The sequence below is a fragment of the Nerophis lumbriciformis genome, linkage group LG29, assembly GCF_033978685.3.
Source record: "Nerophis lumbriciformis linkage group LG29, RoL_Nlum_v2.1, whole genome shotgun sequence".
Taxonomy (NCBI): Eukaryota; Metazoa; Chordata; class Actinopteri; order Syngnathiformes; family Syngnathidae; genus Nerophis; species Nerophis lumbriciformis.
This window is the reverse complement of record NC_084576.2, coordinates 21,457,123-21,477,086: the sequence shown is the minus strand read 5'-3', so window position 1 is coordinate 21,477,086 and position 19,964 is coordinate 21,457,123. Positions and strand designations below refer to the sequence as shown.

General features: G+C 39.6%; 1 protein-coding gene across 1 annotated transcript in view; it reads right to left on the bottom strand.

Moving 5' to 3' along the window:
* swap70b (switching B cell complex subunit SWAP70b) overlaps positions 1-19,964 on the bottom strand; it is a 44,585-nt gene that overhangs the window by 17,831 nt on the left and 6,790 nt on the right. The window contains exons 2-5 of the mRNA XM_061924771.1: positions 18,007-18,147; positions 2,225-2,398; positions 1,743-1,976; positions 1,409-1,555 (exon numbers count right to left, since the gene is read on the bottom strand). Coding sequence (XP_061780755.1) covers positions 1,409-1,555; positions 1,743-1,976; positions 2,225-2,398; positions 18,007-18,147 — 696 coding nt within the window. The remainder of the gene's footprint in view (positions 1-1,408; positions 1,556-1,742; positions 1,977-2,224; positions 2,399-18,006; positions 18,148-19,964) is intronic.

The window sequence follows — 19,964 nt, the reverse complement described above, 5'->3', positions numbered from 1 at the left end:
CTAAGATGCACGTTACCATCAAAGAGCGGGTGTGTAAAAGGTACAATAATTACAGTATTAACACGTTCTAGAGCGCAACAAAAACCATAAGAATAACACACCCTAAATTATACACTACTGCCATTTAATGTCTTGGTAAAATGTAATTAAATAAACCTAATAAATGATAATACATTCAAATTGATTAGCAACATTAACTCAGGGGTACAATAGTTAAAACACTTTAACCTAACAAAAAAACAAAAAAAACAAAAAAATTTGTGCTGATTTTTTCTATCAAAATGAGAAAGGCGGGTATTATATCCTAAATAACATAACAAAAAATTGAAGAAATATAGACTAATTTAAAAAAAAAAAAAAACTTTATTAATATTCCTTTTTAATCTGTAACAGAAGAGATTTAAAGTGCACCAATTTGCCTGAATTTAAATGTAAAAAAATAAATCCTTATTTAAATTATAAAAAAAATTTGGGCTGACTTCAACCATTTGATACTGAAAAATTAAATAAGCTCAATAAATAATACATTCAAATTAACCTGCAACATTAACTCAGGTGCACAATATTTAAAACATTTTAATCTACAAAACAAAACAAAAATAAAACATTTGTGCTGATTTTTTTCTATCAAAATGAGGAAGTCAGGCATTATATGCTTACTAACATAAAAAAAAACTAAAAATAAATATAGATAAACCTCCAAAAAAAGATGACTTTATTAATATTGCTTTTTAATCTGTAACAGAAGATATTTAAAGTGCACCAATCTGCTTGATTTTTTTTTAAATCCCTTTTTAAATTAAGGATATTTAAATATTTGATACTGAAAAATGTAATTAAATAAGCTAAAAAAATTATAAATTCTAATTAATCAGCAACATTAACTCAGGTGCACAATAATTAAAACATTTTAATTTACAAAACAAAAGCCGGTGCTGATTTTTTCTATCTAAATGAGGAAGTCAGGCCTTATATCCTTATTAACATAAAAAAACAAAAAAGAAATATAGATCAACTTACAAAAAGAGAATAACTTTATTAATATTAAGATTCAAAGTGCATCAATTTGCCTGAAATAAAATAAAAAAAAACATTTTTTTGACCGACTTGAACCATTTGATATTGAAAATGTTATTTAAATAATTTCAATAAACGTTTCTGTCAAAATGAGGAAGTCAGGATTAATAGTGCACAGCTTTTGGAAGCATGATACTGATTAAGCACGTTCCCCTGCCCCACTATTTGAGAAGAACCGGTCTTCGGAGAGAAAAGTGCATCTTTGACGACAATGAATTGATTTTTTATTTTGAAGTTCCTAGATTTCCAGGGGACTAAAAGTACGGGCATTGTTCATGTCATGCAGGTTGTTAAAAAGGTCAAAGTTCAGTAAATAGTACGAGGGTCTTGCCTCCACACTGCAGTGCTGGTCCAACATGACGTCTCCCTTCTTCTCGGCCTGGTCCTCGCTGACGTAGTAGGAGATGGAGGTCGGCTTCAACATGAACCAGCGCTCCGTCCAGTTCTTCCTCTTGTGGCCCTTCTTCAGCATGTAGCCCTGCCAGCGACAAGCTCATGTATTCAAGGCTGAACTTGACATGAAAATATACGCTGCCTCACGTCCACCTAATGCACATTTCTACTTTGGCGACACACGTTTGATTTCAGGCATTTAATGCTTCATATTCATATTAACATTTATGAGGACCTCTATTATTTTTACAGAGGCGGTCATTTTTTTTTACCTGCTTGAGCACGTCCAGGATGAGTTCCTGGTAGAGCTCCTGGATGCCCATGGACAGGCTCTGGCGGTCCATGCCTTTGCTGAAGTGTCCTGAGCCCACCAGTGTGATGAGCTGCCAGGCGCTCAAACTCTGCCGCTGCTGCTCGGAGATCAGCTGCAGCTTGTAGTCCTCGAAGCGCTCCTCCACCCAGCTGCCCCCCATCGCCTCTGTCAGCTTACGCAGGAAATACTCAATCTGGACAAGGTGGTCATAGAGGAGGGATGTTAAGAGATGGGACATCATTCCTCGTGGTTTGAACGCACAATTAGCATCAATGCAACGTGACAAAAGCACACACTTTCTGTAATTGACTTTGATGTTTGTTCAACTGTAAATTTCCATCTTTTTTGACAGAACAGGAAGTTGGGAACTTCCTTCTTCAGCCGACCTCTATGTTTTTTTGTCATCTATCGAGTCCTGGCTCGGTGACAGACAGCGGTTACCTCCTCCGTGACGATGACCAGAGGGTAGTTGTCCTCGGACAGGAAGTTGAAGATACACCAGATTCGGAAGGCGTCGTCGTTGGAGATGAGCAGCTGGTTCTGGTCCAGGTTCTTCCTGCAGCACAATGTCCAACACATTCTGTTGAAGTCCTGCAGGTCAAAGTTGCCGGTCACCTGTCAAGAGGTCAGAGGTTTTAGTAACTTTTCCTGACGTTGAATCAATCAATCAATCAAACATTATTCATACATCCTTTAATCACAAGTCCCTTTAACCCTGTAAAAGCCAAATATAGAAAAACCTAAAAAAAAATTGACCTTTTAGATGTTGTTGTAGGAGGTATTTGAACACAACACACGGGTAAAATGTATACTATCCATGAATAGAGAAAATACTTCAGGCAGTGATGTAATGGAGGGAATACAACCTGTTTGAGCCCACTGCAACAAGTCAGCATTTTGACTACCACATTCACCCAGTGTTGTATAATTGCAACAATTATATAACAAGCTCTAAATGAAATTTGATACATCTGTTCCACAATAACTACATATGTACAGTACATGCTCTAGACATTGTAATAACAACCAAAAAAAATATAAAAGACATTTTACTTACCGGTACTTGAATCTGATTAATCTAGTCCAGGGGTCGGCAACCTTTACCAGTCAAAGAGCCATTTTGACCAGTTTCACAAATTATAGAAAACAATGGGAGCCGCAAAATTTTTTTGAAATTTTAAATGAAATAACACTGCATACGAAGTTTTTATTTTTGCTTTGTGCTATGTATAACCAGGGGTCTCAGACACGCTGCCCACACCTTTATGTGGAATTTGAAAGCTGGTGCGGCACGCGGATTTTTATTTAATGGCGCTTGTCAGCGTCATGCGTGCCGTGATGGTACAGCATATAGCACCCACTACAGTCAGAGTGCCTGATCAGCCACACGTTGTATGGGGCTTCCGCTTTACTCACGTAGGTAACAGCAAGGCATACTTGGTCAACAACCACACAGCTCACACTGACGGTGCCGGTATAAAAAAAAAAACTTTAACACTCTTACTAATAATGCACCACACTGTGAACCCACACCAAACAAGAATGACAAACACATTTCGGGAGAACATCTGCACCGTAACACAACATAAACACAACAGGACAAATACCCAGAATCCCATGCAGCCCTAACTCTTCCGGGATACGTTATACACCCCCCGCTACCAAACCCCGCCCACCTCAACCGACGCACAGAGGGGGGGGGGGGGGGGGGGGTTGATGTGTGAGGGAGCAGGGTTGGGGTGGGGGCGGGGTTTGGTGGTAGCAGAGGTGTATAATGTAGACCGGAAGAGTCAGGGCTGCATGGGATTCTGGGTGTTTGTTCTGTTGTGTTTATGTTGTGTTAAGGTGCAGATGTTCTCCCGAAATGTGTTTGTCATTCTTGTTTGGTTTTGGTTCAAAGTGTGGCGCATTATTAGTAAGAGTGTTAAAGTTGTTTTATATGACCACCATCAGTGTAACCTGTGTGGCTGTTGACCAAATATGCCTTGCTGTCACGCACGTGTGCAAGCAAAAGATGTATATTGTTTAACAAGTGTTGGGCTGGCACACTGTTAATACAGATTGTAGAGGGCGCCAAATGTTGTACCATCATGGTACGCCCTTAGTATAGCCGTAAGGGTGAAAATCGGTGAATATTAATCCCTGGAGTTTTCTGCGATAGGCACTGAAATCCGGAAGTCTCACGCATTAGAGTGATCAAAGAGCCGCATGCGGCTCCGGAGCCGCGGGTTGCCGACCCCTGATCTAGTCCAATGAAACAAATAGATGTTGTTCGACGGAAACCTTGAGAGGTTGTGTGAGTTCATGGCCAGAAGGCGTGACTTATAAACAAATTTACGATCCAATAGCCTTGTGAGACTGAACAATAGGACCCAATGACTATGTAAATGTGGTAAAAAAAAAAAAAAAAATACATAACAGATTGTTTTTTAGGATGGTTAAAGGTAACGTTGAAATTTTACAACATGGGGTGTTACGGGGTTAAGGGCTTCACAAACTAGGAACGACATACCTGATCCAAACCCACATCTGGGCAAGGAAAAACTAAAAAAAAAATCCCAGATGGGGAAGAAGAAGAAACCTTGAGAAGGGATCGCAGATGTAGGGACACCATTTCCAGGGTGACCGGCTGTCGAGTGGGTACAGGTTTTGAATTTCAACTTAATCAGACTTTTGACCAGGACAAGAAAGTTTGATATATGAGGTTTTATTACTGACGTACATAATATTAAATAGTCAAGCACAGGCGCATCCAAACTACGGCCCGTGGACCAAGTGCAGCCCGCCGGCGTGTTAAATTTGGCCCTGTGGATGTCAGGAGTCTAATTGGAGTTTAATCAGGAATCTGTGGCCCTTGTGGGTGTTTTCAAATTAATTTCGAATATATGTCAGTCTGATACTGCAACTTTCCAATTCATGGTCAATGCCCATTAATTGTGTTTTGCTTTGAACGCAGCACTGTATTTACTTGATTGACCCGATCCAAACAACCTACCTGAGTCATGGTGCAAAAAAACAAATGCAACCAACAGAAAAAGTCAACACACATCGGTCACACGTTACACAACCTGCTCAATGAACTTTTATTAAAAAAATGTCCATGCAACATAAAAAAAAATGCAAAACACCCGCTACACTTATCTATCCATGTTTGGCGTATTTTAGCATTTTAGCTGCTTGATATTTCTTATTGATTACAAAACATATATTTGTATATATTTAGTTAGTTTACATGCAGTCGGCTTTTTTAGCCTAATGCAGCCTCCAAGTCAAAAAGTTTGGAGACCCCTCGCACCGTCTTATCTTGCTGATTGTTTTGTACCCTACGTTCCGTCCAGAAACCTACGTTGCTTATTAGTGATTCCTGGAGCCCTAAAAAAGTCTGCAGGCTCTAAAGCGTTTTCTATCCGGGCTACAGTCCTCTAGATGCCACCTCGGTAGAAGCATTTTAAAACTCATCGATATACTCTAGCTTTTAAATAGATGTTTTCAGTTGACCTGCCGCTTCTCTCTTTAAAAAAAAAAAGGGTTCTATTTAAAGTTTGAATGTTAATGGCGATTAACAGTTTTTGCCGGCAGGCTCCGCCTACAAGGAATAGGATTCAACAGGTACCGACCCAGTCAACACTTCAGGGCGTCGTCTTCATTATTTCTGCAAATTATAATGAATATTTGAAACTGTTGAGCCTAGTTATTCCTGTTTTACGGCAAACTATTAGATCGAAGTTTGGCACCATGCCATGCCCACATCTTACGGCGTGGGCATAGTTCCTTCGCAAATTTATCATCGCCCATCTGTCTAGTATCTCTCATCAAAACCGCGACTTATTTGGTCAATGTCCCTCGGATAGGCGGGTCACAACCGGACCGCCAAAGCTTTTGATTTGGCCCACCGAACAACACCCAAATAGGATTGATGAAGCCATTCAAGACAGGGTTGATCTTGTATGCAGTACTCCCGCCACCCCGGAGAGGGCAACAGGTGTCACAATGAAGCAGCAGTGGGTTAGTAGAAGAAGATGGCACTATCGACCCTGAAAAAAAATCTAAATAAATTGCAAAAACCGGACTTTTAACGACTGGACAACAAAATAAGAATGTGTGGACATTGCTGACTTTGTGATGTTTTTGTTTTTAGCTGTTTAACTCTGGGTTAAATACATGTAGCGCTGAATTTGACCAGCAGGGGGCGATAAAGCTACACCTTAGGTTTAATTGTGTTAAGCCACATGTGTGCAATGTTTACTGTGTGTATTAACACTAAACCTTCTATTTTGTTTATGTAACATATACAATGGACATTATTGAAAATACGCAATGTACGTTATACTTTTGTAATGTTTACATTTTCAGTTTTACAAACTTAAATCGAGAAAGACATATGAAGAAATTCAAACTGAGGAAAAAAATAATTCCAAAGAAGGAACATCAATCCTCAACAAAACTTAGCTTCTGTTTGTTTCTACAGTGCAGTGTGAAAGCTGATGTGTTTACTTAGTAAATAAGCAAACACAGTCTCAACGAAATAGAAACCGTAGAAGCACTTTCTAAAGAAACATCCAATTTTTTTTTGATTGATTGAATTGATTGAAACTTTTATTAGTAGATTGCACAGTTCAGTACATATTCCGTACAATTGACCACTAAATGGTAACACCCGAATAAGTTTTTCCACTTGTTTAAGTCGGGGTCCACGTAATCAATTCATTTTGATGTCCGGCCCCTGAGCCCTTTGGGCTCTCCAAACTAGGGCGAGTTTGTTCAAGTAAAAATCCACTCTTCATTAGGTCAGGATTGTTAAAACTAAAAGACATTATTGAATTGCATACTCTATTAGTGATGTTCAAAGCTAGAAATAAAGTTCTTCCGAAGGACTTACAAAAGTTATTTGTGTTCACGTCTGAAGATGAGAACCACAGAAGGCTGTTTGATTTTAAACATCCAAGAGTGCGAACAAATTTGAAACAAATGTGCTTGTCTGTTGTTGGTGTGAAAGCATGGAATTCTCTAAACAAAGACTTAAAAAGTTGCAAGAATATCTTTGAATTTAAAAAGAGTTACAAAAAGAGACAACTGGAATTATATCAAACTGATTTTTGATTTTGATTGTCATTTTGAAAATGCTTAAAGGGGAACATTATCACCAGACCTATGTAAGCGTCAACAAATACCTTGATGTTGCAGAAAAAAGACCAAATATTTTTTTAACCGATTTCCGAACTCTAAATGGGTGAATTTTGGCGAATTAAACGCCTTTCTAATATTCGCTCTCGGAGCGATGACGTCACAACGTGACGTCACATCGGGAAGTAATCCGCCATTTTCTCAAACACATTACAAACACCGAATCAAATCAGCTCTGTTGTTTTCCGTTTTTTCGACTGTTTTCCGTACCTTGGAGACATCATGCCTCGTCGGTGTGTTGTCGGAGGGTGTAACAACACGAACAGGGACGGATTCAAGTTGCACCAGTGGCCCAAAGATGCGAAAGTGGCAAGAAATTGTACGAAATTTGTTCAAAATACGAGGGTGTGGGGAAAGCCGACGAAAATGGTCAGTCGTTTGTTCTGCACACTTTACCGACGAAAGCTATACTACGACAAGAGATGGCAAGAATGTGTGGATATCCTGCGACACTCAAAGCAGATGCATTTCCAACGATAAAGTCAAAGAAATCTGCCGCCAGACCCCCATTTAATCTGCCGGAGTGTGTGAGCTATTCAGGGACAAAGGACCTCGGTAGCACAGCAAGCAATGGCGGCAGTTTGTTCCCGCAGACGAGCAAGCTAAACCCCCTGGATGTCTTGGCTCACACCGTCCTTTTTGCCACCAAAGATGATCAAGAGAAGAATATCGAGCCTAGCTTCCCTGGCCTGCTGACATCAACTCCAAAACTGGACAGATCAGCTTTCAGGAAAAGAGAGCGGATGAGGGTATGTCTACAGAATATATTAATTGATGGAAACTTTATTCATTACTCGCGGTTTTACGTAAAATTATTACACATAAACTGTGTTTACCAATAATTTAGCTTAAAAACATTACAACACTTAAAAACAAACACATACCAATCGTTGGTTAGAAGGCGATCGGTGAATTCGTCCTCGCTTTCTCCCGTGTCGCTGGCTGTCGTGTCGTTTTCGTCGGTTTCGCTTGCATACGGTTCAAACAGATATGGCTCAATAGCTTCAGTTTTTTCTTCAATTTCGCTTAAGCCGCTGAAATCCGAGTCTGAATCCGAGCTAATGTCGCTATACCTTGCTGTCCATCAGCCATGTTTGTTTGAATTGGCATCACTATGTGACGTCACAGGAAAATGGACGGGTGTATATAACGATGGTTAAAATCAGGCACTTTGAAGCTTTTTTTAGGGATATTGCGTGATGGGTAAAATTTTGAAAAAAACTTCGAAAAATAAAATAAGCCACTGGGAACTGATTTTTAATGGTTTTAACCCTTCTGAAATTGTGATAATGTTCCCCTTTAAACGAAAATTAAAAAGTATGTTGGAGTTCGGGAGTTGGTGGAGGGAACAGTTATAAAGTAATCTAAAATCATTTGTGTTAAAAAGGGGGCCGATAAATATAACAATAGTATTCTTCCATCTGCTCCTTTCTGATCATGGAAATGTATAAGAAACAAAAAAAAACAAACAATGAAAGTGTCAACTGTATACGGCTTGTATATACAGTATGCATTTTCATGAAAGGAATAAAAATAAATGATGATGATGAAAGTACGAACCCTCTTTTCGGTCTAAAAATGCCCGATGCAAACCAGGATGGCCGACTTCCGGATTGTTTTCAGGCATGGGTTCTCGAGACTTTTACGTGTGAGCCGTCACGGCAGACGTCTCCAGCGATGTTTGTGTCGATACGTGAAACTTGTGGGAGGGGCTTATTTTTTACTCATCTCAAAGAGCTAGAGAGCAAACTTTTAAATTTCATTTTCAGGAAACCCCCCCCAAATTTGTCTTTATTTCCCAGTGACTAATACGTCTAACGGTGTGAATCAATTTACACAATGTATGTTCTTTGATGGTTTCTATGATAACACAAAGAATCTGTGTTGCACTTCCAGACAAAAGGGGAGGAACGCTCGTTACAAAAGGCCCACTGGAGGGGTGAAAAAGAGTGTCGCCATGGAGACAGCCGGCAAGCCGAGCAAGCAGGAAGTTGAGACACTCCCATGTATGTACAGTAAGCAGTACAGTATTTCTAAACAGCCCCCCCCCCCCCACACTGGTCCAGAGCAGCCACGTTTGAGCGTCAGAGTGAGACATCCTCACACCAGTGAGTCAAAGCATGTGATGATCTTAACGCATGTTTTCCAAGTGGAAGCTGAGTCAAGATGAATATTCTTCATCAATTATTTTCCAATGCTGTCCTATTTATATCTATTTGAGAGCCATCTTCAGTTTTCAACTTTTTTATTAGGGCCCGAGCGGCGAAAGCTGCCAAGGCCCGATGAGAATTACTTTGTTTATCATTATTTATCGCATTTTAGAGGCACCTAACATGCACGAAAACTCACCTTTTTTTTGCAAGCGCGTCCAGTTCGGCGAAAATGTTTTTATATTTTTGGGGTTGAAATTGACATTCTAGCGCCCCCTTGAAATTTATAAAAGAAATTAGCCCCTGCCACCAGTTTTAAGTATCGTCCCGAAAATCGGCGCAGTCGTCTATCCTGACGAAAAGCACGTAAAAGTCTTAAGACCCCATATTTGACAACAAACAGGAAGTTTTTTTTTTCAAGTTCAAGTTTCAAGTTTATTCACAATACCATATAACAATTACAATAGTAGTGAAATATCATCATTTAAAGATGTTGGTACGTGAAAGGGTCCCCCAAATAAGCTAGCCCTTATGTGGGCTTTGTACCGAGGATGTCGTTGTGGCTTGTGCAGCCCTTTGAGACACTTGTGATTTAGGGCTATATAAATAAACATTGATTGATTGATTGATAGAAGAAGCTTTTGACAGGGGGTCCAGAGGACAGTATATACATGGAATGATGAAACATGGTAGCAAGCACAACAACAAAAAACAAAACAAAAAAAACAACGCTATATGATTAACACAAGATAATAGCACTAAAGCAAGCATACACATACATTCATACATTCATTCAACCATGCAAAACACAACAGTAGTCTACCCCACATGAGGCATTAAATATAGGTGGTTAATAAGTAAGTTTTCAGTTTCTTTTTGAAGTTGGAGAATGGATACAGCATCTTGAGGCTCTCATTAAGCCGGTTCCAAATCTTTGGTCCCATGCATACAACACTTCGAGCGGTACAATCCAGTAAACGATGTTTCCCTGATATAAGATCTAAGTTACGAGTGTTGTGGGCATGCTGGGGATGGTAGATAGGAACCAAGCTACAGAGCCTAAGATTCAGCCTGTAAATGACTTGATAGGTTAAACAAGCATTTTGATAAATATTGAACTCTGTCAGTCTTAAGAGATGATAATTATGGAATATATGTCGAGTGGGGGCATTAAACTTGGACCATGACAGGGCCCGTATGATTTTCTTTTGCATGGATTCTAATTTGTGAAGGTAGGTAGGGAAGGTGTTACACCAGATGACATTACAGTAGTTTAGATGTGGTTCAAAGAGAGTTTTATATAGGGTGAGTAGAGCATAAAGAGGAAGATAATGACGAAGGTGAAAGAACAGGCCAACATATTTGGATAATTTGTTTAACAGATGGCTAATGTGACATTTGAAATTGAGGTATTCGTCAATGATGACCCCCAGGAATTTTGTGGAGTACACTCTCTGTATTTCCTGCCCATTGATGTTGATATGGAAAGTGCGTCGTCTCGGTTCCCGTCGGCCATGTTTAGGCCAAAAACAGGGGTCTTACTTTAGCAAACTCCTCCTCGGGACTTTGAGCAAACGAGGCACGGTTAAAATGACAAGACGTGCGATGATAAACTGCGAAGGGATTTGGCAGATGCCATAAAATATGGACTTGGCATGGCGCCAAACTTTGGTCCGGTGGTTCGCCGCAATTTGTAACTCGGCGCCACAAATCCAGATCTCAATAACAACTGGTTCAAATGATGTTGATGACACCTTCAAGTTTGAGATGGGTCGGAACCTAGTCGTACCCATTCGCGGTTAGGGCGGGAAAAAATTGCTCCTCGCCATCAACCATCAAGCTGTCATTACTTGACTTTAATTGACCAGCTCTCCTTCTAAACTGATGTGAGGCTTTAAGGTCGGGAACTGATCATGACGAGACTTAGATATTTGATTGATATTATATATATTTTTACGTACACTGTAACTAATAATTTGATTTTACAGTAAAAAAAAAAATGCATCCATCCATCCAGCCATCTTCTTCTGCTTATCCGAGGTCTGGTCGCGGGGGAAGCAGCCTAAGCAGAGAAGCCCAGACTTCCCTCTCCACAGCCGCTCCGTCCAGCTCCTCCCGGGTGATCCCGAGGCGTTCCCAGGCCAGCCGGGAGACATAGTCTTCCCAACGTGTCCTGGGTTTCCCCCGTGGCTTCCTACCAATCGGACCTGCCCTAAACACTTCTCCAGGGAGGCGTCCGGGTGGCATCTTGACCAGATGCCCGAACCACCTCATCTGGCTCCTCTCAATGTGAAGGAGCAGCGGCTTTACCTTTGAGTTCCTCCCGGATGACAGAGCTTCTCACCCTATCTCTAAGGGAGAGCCCCGCCACCCGACGGAGGAAACTCATTTCGGCCGCTTGTACCCGTAATCTTGTGTTTTTAGTCACAACCCAAAGCTCATGACCATTGGTGAGGATGGGAACGTAGATCGACCGGTAAATTGAGAGCTGTGCCCTCCGGCTCAGCTCCTTTTTCACCACAAAGGATTGATCAAGTGTCCGCATTACTGAAGATTCCGCACCGATCACCTGTCAATCTCACGATCCACTCTTCCCTTACTCAAGAACAAGACTCAAAGGTACTTGAATTCCTCCCCAGCCCGCAGATGGAACTCCACCCTTTTCGGGGCGAGAACCATGGACTCGAAATTGGAGGTGCTGATCCTCATCCCAGTTGCTTCGCACTCAGCTGCGAACCGATCCAGTAATAGCTGAAGACCCTGGCCAGATGAAGCCATCAGGACAACATAATCTGCAAAGCCACCAATCCCCTCAACGCCCTGACTGCGCCTAGGAATTCTGTCCATGAAAGATATGAACAGAATCGGTGACAAAGGGCAGCCCTGGCGGAGTCCAACCCTCACTAAAACGGGTCCGACTTACTACCGGCAATGCGGACCAAGCTTTGACACTGATCATACAGCGAGCGGACTGCCACAATCAGCACTCCCCACAAGACTTCCCGAGGGACACAGTCGAATGCCTTCTCCAAGTCTACACAGCACATGTAGACTTGAGCTTCAAGAGGTAGTCACCTGAAATGGTTTTCACTTCACAGGTGTGCTTAAAGCTCATCGAGAGAATGCCAAGAGTGTGCAAAGCAGTAATCAGAGCAAAGGGTGGCTATTTTGAAGAAACTAGAATACAAAACATGTTTTCAGTTATATGTCACCTTTTTTTGTTAATTACATAACTCCACATGTGTTCATTCATAGTTTTGATGCCTTCAGTGACAATCTACAATGTAAATAGACATGAAAATAAAGAAAACCCATTGAATGAGTAGAAGGTGTCTCCAAACTTTTGGCCTGTACTGTATATATATATATATATATATATATATATATATATATATATATATATATATATATATATATATATATATATATATATATACATATATATATATATATATATATATATATATATATGTATATATATATATATGTATATATATATACATATATATATATATATATATATATATATATGCATACATATGTTAATGTTACTGCAGTGTAAATGACTGTACGTGTATATGGTATATACTGTACGACATAGCTAACAATTGCGTCATTTTGCTTCCTCTTCATTTACTCTGAAGGTTGCTGAAGGACCGCATATTTTTCCAAAAGTGTTTACTATTCAAGGCAAGCACAACAATAACTTTCTTTGACGTGGCCATCTTTTCGAAATGCGCTAGCTCGATGCTAACTTACATTGGCCATGCCATATACATGCTACTGATTAGCATTAGCAATTTTACATGGCAATTTGAACACCTTCAAATTCAGTAATGAAAACTACAGCTAGGATGCACGTTACACATGGCCATTCTTTAAGATGTCAATAAACTTCTCAATCAATCAATCAATCAATTGACTTTGACTAATAACTCAGCTGTGACGTCATTCCCAGCTCTGACTTCCAATTTTCAAAGTAAATGGAACGCAGCATATGAAAAGTACTGAATTTGCACAAACTTTTCATTTAAAAGCGATAACACGCACACACAGGATGTGACGCAACAAACTATTGTGTTCATTTGTGGAAACGTGTGCTGCTCCACCCAAAAAGGCTCAGAGATTAGTGACATTTACATGTTTAGTTGTTTTTTTTTACCAAAATAAAAGTCAGCTTCCTCAAAACACAGACGCTCCACTGAAGGTTTTTTTTTGTTTGTCATGGTGCTGGAAACGGACCGATGAGTCACTGGCTGCGTTTCCGTGGAGACCCATGTTGTTGCCAGAATGAGGCCTGTCGGTCTTGAGTGCAGTAAGACATGGACTTCAAAGACGGACCCTACAGGGTCTTTCAAGAGTGCTGGTACAATTGCGCTGTGGCCGGTTGGGATTCAAGTCCGAAGACAAATGGATGAAGTGGAGGACCGTGTGAACCAGCGACAACAGTCAGATTCCCTAAATAGTTGGGCCTTAGTTCCTTGTCTCACACTTCTTTGTCAAGTCCCGCAGTACTGCAATCTAGTTGTGGTGGTGGAGACATGTGGATGATGTCATCGTCTTAATTTGCATACATTGATGAAGAATAATATTGTGGGAGAAATAAAAAACGAGTAATCACGTAAGCTCTGACCACTCGTTAAATACAGCTAGTCGTCACAATTAAATTCATGTATGGGAAAGACATCTAGCTCTAATGCCATCGTTGGTTGTATGCCGTGTGTCTCCAAAACACTAGGGGGCGATGTGGGGAGAGGAAGAGAATGCTACATGCTAATAGCTAACTGTTTGAAGCCAGCTGGTCAAATGGATGTAACGACGCTGTACATCTCTTAAGTGTTGTTGCTATCGTTTGCTCGGTTATTGTAGTTTTTAACATTTTAATGTGTTTCAGTGCTTTAGCTCTTGTAGTTTTCAACATTTTAATGTGTTTCAGTGCTTTGGTTCTTGTAGTTTTTAATTTTGGTTCTTGTAGATTTTAATTTTGGTTCTTGTAGTTTTTAATGTTTTAATGTGTTTCAGTCATTTAGCTCTTGTAGTTTTTAACATTTTAATGTGTTTCAGTGCTTTGGTTCTTGTAGTTTTTAGTATTTTATGTGTTTCAGTCATTTAGCCCTTGTAGTTTTCAACATTTTAATGTGTTTAGTGCTTTGGTTCTTGTAGTTTTTAATGTGTTTCGGTGCTTTGCTTCTTGTAGTTTATAACATTTTAATGTGTTTCAGTCCTTTAGCTCTTGAAGTTTATAACATTTTAATGTGTTTCAGTGCTTTGGTTCTTGTAGTTTTTAGTATTTTATATGTTTCAGTCCTTTAGCTCTTGTAGTTTTCAACATTTTAATGTGTTTCAGTGCTTTGGTTCTTATAGTTTTAAATGTTTTAATGTGTTTCGGTGCTTTGGTTCTTGTAGTTTTTAACATTTTAATGTGTTTCAGTGTTTTGGTTCTTGTAGTTTTTAATTTTGGTTCTTGTAGTTTTTAATGTTTTAATGTGTTTCGGTGCTTTGGTTCTTGTAGTTTTTAACATTTTAATGTGTTTCAGTCCTTTAGCTCTTGTAGTTTATAACATTTTAATGTGTTTCAGTGCTTTGGTTCTTGTAGTTTTTAGTATTTTATATGTTTCAGTCCTTTAGCTCTTGTAGTTTTTAACATTTTAATGTGTTTCAGTGCTTTGGTTCTTGTAGTTTTTAATTTTGGTTCTTGTAGTTTTTAATGTTTTAATGTGTTTCGGTGCTTTGGTTCTTGTAGTTTTTAACATTTTAATGTGTTTCAGTCCTTTAGCTCTTGTAGTTTTTAACATTTTAATGTGTTTCAGTGCTTTGGTTCTTGTAGTTTTTCATGTTTAAATGTGTTTCGGTACTTTGGTTCTTGTAGTTTTTAACATTTTAATGCGTTTCAGTGCTTTGGTTCTTGTAGATTTTAACATTTTAATGTGTTTCACTTCTTTGGTTCTTGTAGTTTTTAGTATTTTATGTGTTTCAGTCCTTTAGCTCTTGTAGTTTTCAACATTTTAATGTGTTTCAATGCTTTGGTTCTTGTAGTTTTTAACATTTTAATGTGTTTCTGTGCTTTAATTTTTGTAGTTTTTAACATTTTAATGTGTTTCAGTGCTTTGGTTCTTGTAGTTTTTAATGTTTTAATGTGTTTCGGTGCTTTGGTTCTTGTAGTTTTTAACATTTTAATGTGTTTCAGTCCTTTAGCTCTTGTCGTTTTTAACATTTTAATGTGTTTCAGTGCTTTGGTTCTTGTAGTTTTTAATGTTTTAATGTGTTTCGTTGCTTTGGTTCTTGTAGTTTTTAACATTTTAATGCCTTTCAGTCCTTTAGCTCTTGTCGTTTTTAACATTTTAATGTGTGTCAGTGCTTTAGTTCTTGTAGTTTTTCATGTTTAAATGTGTTTCGGTGCTTTGGTTCTTGTAGTTTTTCATGTTTAAATGTGTTTCGGTGCTTTGGTTCTTGTAGTTTTTCATGTTTATATGGGTTTGGTGCTTTGGTTCTTGTAGTTTTTAACATTTTAATGTGTTTCAGTGCTTTGGTTCTTGTACTTTTTAATATTTTAATGTGTTTCAGTGCTTTGTTTTTGTAGTTTTTAATGTTTTAATTTGTTTCAGTGCTTTAATTCTTGTAGTTTTTTAATATTCTAATGTTTTACATTGCTTTGGTTCTTGTAGTTTTTAACATGTTTCAGTGCTTTAGTTCTTGTAGTTTTTAACATTTTAATGTGTTTCAGTGCTTTGTTTTTTGTAGTTTTTAATGTTTAAATGAGTTTCAGTGCTTTGTTTTTTGTAGTTTTTAATATTTTAATGTGTTTCAGTGCTTTGGTTCTTGTAGCTTTGAACGTTTTAATGTGTTTCAGTGCTTTGTTTTTTGTATTTTTAAATGTTTTAAGTAGTTTAAGTGCCTTGGTTCTTGTAGTTTTTTTTATATTCTAATGTGTGTCAGTGCTTTGGTTCTTGTAGTTTTTAACACTTTAATGTGTTTCAGTGCTTTGTTTCTTGTAGTTTTTAACATTTTAATGTGTTTCAGTGCTTTTTTTGTAGTTTTTAATGTTTAAATGAGTTTCAGTGCTTTGTTTTTTGTAGTTTTTAATGTTTTAATGTGTTTCAGTGCTTTGGTTCTTGTAGTTTTGAATGTTTTAATGTGTTTCAGTACTTTGTTTTTTGTATTTTTAAATGTTTTAATTTGTTTAAGTGCTTTGGTGCTAGTAGTTTTTAACATTTTAATGTTTTTCAGGAAAAACGCAGCCTTTGAGGTGTCCACACTGGAGAATAACTAAATTTACCTAATCTAAAAATAGTATAACATATTTTGTTGTAAAAATAAAACACAAATACTACATGACTAATGAATAAAAACATAACATTGAGAGAATAGCAGTAGTAATAATAGCAAAAAATGTAATCGAAAATAACAGAATAAAAAAATGACATCCCTGGCAAACAATTCATGCAATCGTCTGTATCATACTTGCCAACCCTCCCGATTTTCCCGGGTGACTCACGAATTTCAGTGTCCCTCCCGAAAATCTCCCGGGGCAACCATTCTCCCGAATTTCTCCCGATTTTCACCCGGACAACAATATTAAGGGCGTGCCGTGTTGGCACTGCCTTTAGCGTCCTCTACAACCTGTCGACGCGTCCACTTTTTCACCATACAAACAGCGTGCCGGCCCAGTCACATGATGTATGCGGCTTCTGCAGACACACGTAAGTGACTGCAAGACATACTGGATCAACAGCCATACAGGTCACACTGAGGGTGGCCGTATAAACAACTTTAACACTGTTACAAATATGCGCCACACTATGAACCCACACCAAACAAGAATGACAAACACATTTCGGGAGAACATCCGCACCGTAACACAACATAAACACAACAGAACAAATACCCAGAATCCCTTGCATCCCTAACTCTTCCGGGCTACAATATACACCCCCGCTACCACCAACTCCCCCCCCCCCCAGTTCTAGAGCGTGTAAAGTAGAGACTGCATCGTCACGGTTACTACTACCAGTGCTCGTTGTGGGCAAGGCCTGCCGCGTCACATGATCATTAGGATCCAAACACTTCCTCTTTCATCACAAGCATCGTTTTTCTCACACTGCAGATTGACTTGACCTCTCGGTGTCAGGTTACTGACGTCACGCGCGCGCACACACACACACACACACACACACACACACACACACACACACACACACACACACAACCTAAGAGGTCATTCATGTACACAATGTGATGCTTCGTGCAGTCATGTACCCTTACAATCGTTGTGTGTCGTCATTCGTGCAAACACACACACGTACTTTTAAGTTTCCTGATGTATCAGGGTGGAGTTTCCCAACTTTACTGTTGCCTTATCGCTCTGTGTGTGTGTGTGTGTGTGTGTGTGTGTGTGTGTGTGTGTGTGTGTGTGTGTGATGACAACACGTCCTGAACTTACGTCACTACTTTTGCATTTCCTGCATCAAAGTGACGGTGTTCTCTCATAAAGTGTCTTTCAAAACGAATAAGGTTCTTGTCTCAGGCGTGGAGACAACGGGCAACAAAAAAAAAATAAAAAAAAAATAGGAAAGGGACAGACACGCATCGCAATGAATCAGCCGTTGTTCGATACCAGCCTGACACAGGCTGATACAAAGGCCACAACATTAGGTACATTGACACAAGTTCATTATTGTCTGTGTATATCGTACTCATGTACGGTGTGTCATCGCCACGACAACCAATATTAAGTCTAAGTCTGTAGTGTGTTGTAGTTGTTGTGTTGTGCAGTTAAAGTGTGATGCTAATGTCATAGTTGTTGTGTTAAGTGTAGCTCTTGTAATGTAGTTGTGTGGTGTGGTGTAGTAATGTAGTGTTGTGTTGATGTTGTGTAGTGTGAGCGCACACCTTGTCCAGGATGAACTTATTGAGGTAAGGCATGTAGCCTTGGTTGGAGACCGGGCCCTCGTCGTCGTCTTTAAAGTGTTCTTCCAGAGCCACGGGGTCGTGTGGGATCTTCATGACGGTACACAAGTTGTGTGACAGCACCTGCAACACAAACATGAATTAACACTACGTCGACCAGCTAATGTGCTAGTAGGTACTGTGCAGTGGAAATGCCAGCCAAGTGCGAGTACCGCCTGAGTAAGTCAACTAGCCAAGTACTAGTACCATCTGAGTAAGTCAACTCGCCAAGTACTAATACCATCTGAGTAAGTCAACTAGCTTAGTACTAGTACCACCTGAGTAAGTCAACTAGCTTAGTACTAGTACCATCTGAGTAAGTCAACTAGCTTAGTACTAGTACCATCTGAGTAAGTCAACTAGCCAAGTACTAGTACCATCGGAGTAAGTCAACTAACTTAGTACTAGTACCACCTGAGTAAGTCAACTAGCTTAGTACTAGTACCATCTGAGTAAGTCAACTAGTCAAGTACTAGTATCACCTGAGTAAGTCAACTAGCTTAGTACAAGTACCACCTGAGTAAGTCAACTAGCCATGTGCGAGTACCGCCTGAGTAAGTCAACTAGCTAAGTATTAGTACCACCTGAATAAGTCAACTTCCCAAGTGCTTATACCACCTGAGTAAGTCAACTAGCCAAGTGCTAGTACCACCTGAGTAAGTCAACTAGCCAAGTGCTAGCACCACCTGAGTAAGTCAACTAGCTAAGTATTAGTACCACCTGAATAAGTCAACTTCCCAAGTGCTTATACCACCTGAGTAAGTCAACTAGCCAAGTGCTAGTACCACCTGAGTAAGTCAACTAGCTTAGTACTAGTACCATCTGAGTAAGTCAACTAGTCAAGTACTAGTATCACCTGAGTAAGTCAACTAGCTTAGTACAAGTACCACCTGAGTAAGTCAACTAGCCATGTGCGAGTACCGCCTGAGTAAGTCAACTAGCTAAGTATTAGTACCACCTGAGTAAGTCAACTAGCTAAGTATTAGTACCACCTGAATAAGTCAACTTCCCAAGTGCTTATACCACCTGAGTAAGTCAACTAGCCAAGTACTAGTACCATCGGAGTAAGTCAACTAACTTAGTACTAGTACCACCTGAGTAAGTCAACTAGCCAAGTGCTAGTACCACCTGAGTAAGTCAACTAGCCAAGTGCTAGCACCACCTGAGTAAGTCAACTAGCTAAGTATTAGTACCACCTGAATAAGTCAACTTCCCAAGTGCTTATACCACCTGAGTAAGTCAACTAGCCAAGTGCTAGTACCACCTGAGTAAGTCAACTAGCCAAGTGCTAGTACTACCTGAGTAAGTCAACTAGCTAAGTATTAGTACCACCTGAGTAAGTCAACTAGCCAAGTACTAGTACCACCTGAGTAAGTCAACTAGCCAAGTGCTAGTACCACCTGAGTAAGTCAACTAGCTAAGTATTAGTACCACCTGAGTAAGTCAACTAGGACAAGTGCTAGTAGCACCTGAGTAAGTCAACTAGCCATGTGCGAGTACCGCCTGAGTAAGTCAACTAGCCAAATGCGAGTACCACCTGAGTAAGTCAACTAGCCAAGTGCTAGTACCACCTGAGTAAGTCATCTAGCCATGTGCGAGTACCATCTGAGTAAGTCAACTAGCCAAGTGCTAGTAGCACCTGAGTATGTCAACTAGCCATGTGCGAGTACCGCCTGAGTAAGTCAACTAGCCAAGTGCTGGTACCGCCTGAGTAAGTCAACTCGCCAAGTACTAGTACCACCTGAGTAAGTCAACTCACCAAGTGCTTATACCACCTGAGTAAGTCAACTAGATAAGTACTAGTATCACCTGAGTAAGTCAACTAGCTAAGTACTGTAGCACCAATGTTCTATGGCGCTTGCAAACTGACTGATGGAGGACCTGCTTTATCCACTTATATA